Source organism: Phoca vitulina, unplaced genomic scaffold, assembly GCF_004348235.1.
Source record: "Phoca vitulina isolate PV1807 unplaced genomic scaffold, GSC_HSeal_1.0 scaffold6, whole genome shotgun sequence".
Lineage (NCBI taxonomy): Eukaryota > Metazoa > Chordata > Mammalia > Carnivora > Phocidae > Phoca > Phoca vitulina.
In genome coordinates, this window is record NW_022589709.1 from 773294 (window position 1) to 776703 (window position 3410).

At 57.4% G+C, this 3410-nt stretch overlaps 1 protein-coding gene across 1 annotated transcript; it reads right to left on the reverse strand.

Moving 5' to 3' along the window:
* Window positions 1-323: 323 nt before the first annotated feature.
* On the reverse strand, window positions 324-3108 carry HAND1 (heart and neural crest derivatives expressed 1). Its single transcript, XM_032403458.1, has 2 exons — window positions 2557-3108; window positions 324-960 (listed from the first exon to the last, which is right to left on the reverse strand). The coding sequence occupies exons 1-2, from the start codon at window positions 3106-3108 to the stop codon at window positions 856-858; spliced, it is 657 nt and encodes a 218-aa protein (XP_032259349.1). The 3' UTR covers window positions 324-855.
* Between the last annotated feature and the right edge of the window lie 302 nt (window positions 3109-3410).

Below are 3410 nucleotides of genomic sequence, written 5' to 3' on the forward strand. Positions count from 1 at the left end.
CAAGAGCATAGATACTGCTTTGGCAAAGGGAGGGGGCGGTGAGTGGTCTTATAGATTTGAGGTAGAAAAAGGGTAGGGATGGGGGATAAACAAACACCTGAGCACAGCAGGCATAGTAGGTAGTTTAAATACATAAAAACTTTTCAACATAGAGAAAAGTTTTTATTTACAAAGGAAGGAAGGAAGGAAGGAAGAAGGGAGAGGGATAGAGGAAGGAAGGAAAAAAGGAAGGAAGGAAAGGAGGGAAGGAGAGAAAGCGTTTCCCTTGGAACTGAATAGGAAGTGCAGCGACAATAAAATAAAATAAAACACCACTGTTTGAGGGAGAACAACAAAAGGCAGCCCTCCATCTTCCTGGTTTGGTTCTCTTTCCCTGGCAGAAAACTATTGATTCCTCTTATTGCATTTTAATTTGGGAAGAGAGCACTCGGGGGATTTGCCGCAAAGCGGACAGGAGGACGAGAAAAAGAGCCAGTAGGCAAAGTGGAGAAAGCATCGGGGGTTCTAAATTCGCCCCAGAAGGATTGGAAGGGTGCGTTTTAGCGCGCTGGAGTCCCGCAGTCCCTCTCTCCCGCATTGTGCAGCCAAGAGCCGCCCTCTCAGTTGGGGGGGGGGGGGTGGATATATATATATTTCTCTTTCTCTTAATGTATTAAAAACAATTTCAAATGACATTGCACGTGCGATCCAAGTGTGTTGTTGCAGCCGGCAACCTGCCAGCTCGCAGCAGAGGCTCTGCGGGATGCGCCCCTATAAGCCCCTGGCACCCAGAGCCTGGCCCTCGCCGCCGCCTTCCTCTCCTCCCGGGGCTCCGGGGTCGGGCAGCCGTGGCGGGGTCCTCGGCGCGGCCTCAGCTCACTGGTTTAACTCCAGCGCCCAGACTTGCTGCGGCCAGCCTGTGCGCCCTTTAATCCTCTTCTCGCCTGGGCCCAGGGCAGGAGGAAAGGCTTCGTGTTGCTGCTGCCAGAGGACACACACAAGAAAAGAGGCGAGAGACAGGTTTAAATTTTTCTGCTCCTATCACCCGGGCATTGAGTCGGGGTGGGGAAAAGGTTTTGGGAGCAGTAACTGGGCGCCTTTCAATAAGTGACGGATTTCTGTTTGCGAAATAGGCAAACAGGCTCATAAATTTGCCTTTATGCGCCAGAGTTTCTGGGGGCCGAGATGGGCTGGGCAGCTTCTGGAAGCATGGTAATGGGAATTTTCTGTGCCTTGTGAAATTGGTGCGCGTAGTTGGGGCTTTATGGTGCCAAAGGATGACCGCCGGGGTTGGAATGGGAAGGGTGGGAATCAACAGTTTTCCCGCTCGTGGACCTGCGTCCCCCCCACAAGTCCCACCCGCTTTCCAACCTGATTTAGTGTCGGGCTTGGTTGCGGGGTTGGGTCCCTGCTGGCACGCTGGGAGCCTCAGACGGCTAGGCGAAGGAGGAACGAGTCGGCCTGGCCCACTATCCTCCTTCCCGGCTCTTAGCACGAACCAAGCGGTGCTACTTGCAAGAGGCGTAGACAAGCAGTGGGTGGGGATATGCCCCCAAACTCCTTGCAACCAGGTGTCGCCCCGGCCTGCCTCTCCTCCACCCTGGTGGCAGTTTAGAGACCCGATGCCTATCGATCTTTCCCAGTCTCCCCAGGAGAGCTTTCCCTAGTTTACCACAAGCCCCTGCGAGTCAAAGAAAACCTGGCAGGGCATTCTGGCTGGCTCCAAACTTGCTGCGGCTGGCCCGAACACACCAATTTAGAGAAACGAGTTCGCTAGCCTGGAAATCACCGCCCTCAGAGGTCCCAGAGCCCTGGGCCAGCGGCACCGCCCTCCAGAAAGTGTTGCCCTTCCTGGAGAGGATCGAGAAAGGTCGAGTAGGGATTGCGATCTCCAAAGCCAAAAGCAGTGGGGGAGACCCGTGCCTCTTGCTTGTCAGAGTTTACACACAAAACGGTCAAGGTCGCCCTCAGAACTAGCTCGTGGCCAGTGGAACAGGGGACCCGCTCTAGACTGGGAGTAGAAGACCTGACTTGTTTTACCCCAGTTCCACCTCTGACTCCTCGGTGTGTGGCCTCTACCTCCCAGTCCCACTCTGGGTCTCAGTTTCCCTATCCGTACAACAATGGAAGTAGCCTAGCCTCTTCAGCAAAAACCCTTTGAAACAGTAACTGAGTCCACGGGCATAAACCCCCACTAAGGCAAATTAAACACTTCTACAGCATTCTTAACGTGGATTCCAGGAAAGCCCAGGAATGGATCAGACCCCCTTGAAATTGGAAGCAAAATATAAGACGTGTGCATTTTCTCGGGTCCGCATCTTCCAAAGGATCCTTAAAAGGGATCCTTTTAGGATGGTCTTCATTCACAGCCTTACAAAAACTGTCCCACATTACAAATGAGCTCAAACATGAATCCGCCTCCCACCACGCACACAATCCCACACTACAGCCTCAGAATTCCCCTCAGCCTCTCAAAATCGCACACACGGCAACGCAGACTCCTTCCACTGTGAACGGGGCCTGCGGGTGTTGACCCAGCCCTCACCCTGGGCCAGAGCCCGCAGGCCCCGGACTTACCAGCTCCCTTTTCCGCTTGCTCTCGCGGCCGCCATCCGCCTTCTTGAGTTCGGCCTTGAAGGCTTCGGGGTCGCCGGCCTGTGCGTCCTTGGCCAGCACGTCCATCAGATAGGCGATGTAGCTGGTGGCCAGGCGCAGAGTCTTGATCTTGGAGAGCTTGGTGTCCGCAGGCACGTTGGGGATGCACTCGCGCAGCTCTGCGAACGCGCTGTTAATGCTCTCTGTGCGCCTCCGCTCCTTCTTGGGTCCTGAGGCTTTCCGCCGGCCCAGGCGGCCTCCGAGCGCCTCCAGCCGCCCGGGGCTCTGGCCCGGCCTGGCGTCCGGACCGTAGGCTGCGGTGGCCGCCGCGGCTGTGGGCGGTGGCCCACCGGCGGGGAAGTCTGGGGCAGCGTCAGCTGGACTCAGCAGCCAGCTCTGGAAGTAGGGCCGCTCCTGGTGACAGCGCGAGGCCGGGCCGAAGAGGAAGGGTTCGTGGAGCATGGGGTGCGTTGGGTGTGGGTGGTGATGGTGGTGATGGTGGTGATGGTGTGCGTAGCTGCCCACGAGGTTCATGTTGGAGCGGCCTCTGGCCTGCGCCGCCAGCGCGATTAGCGCCGCCCCATGCGCCCCACAGACTGCCGGGGCCACCCGTGGGCTCCGGGGCGGCGCTCTGCTGGACGCCGGCTCTGGGGCAGTGTGGGGCAAGGCTGAAGAGAGGCGCGCAGCCCGCTGGCCTCTCGCAGGCTGGGACGCCGAGGCCGGGAGACCTATTTAACCCTTCTGCGGCCTCCCCTTCAGGGTCTGGCTTATATAAGGCCGCGGCTTGGATGTCAACCTCTCCCTGGAGCCAATGGTAGGGGGGCGGGGAGGAGGAA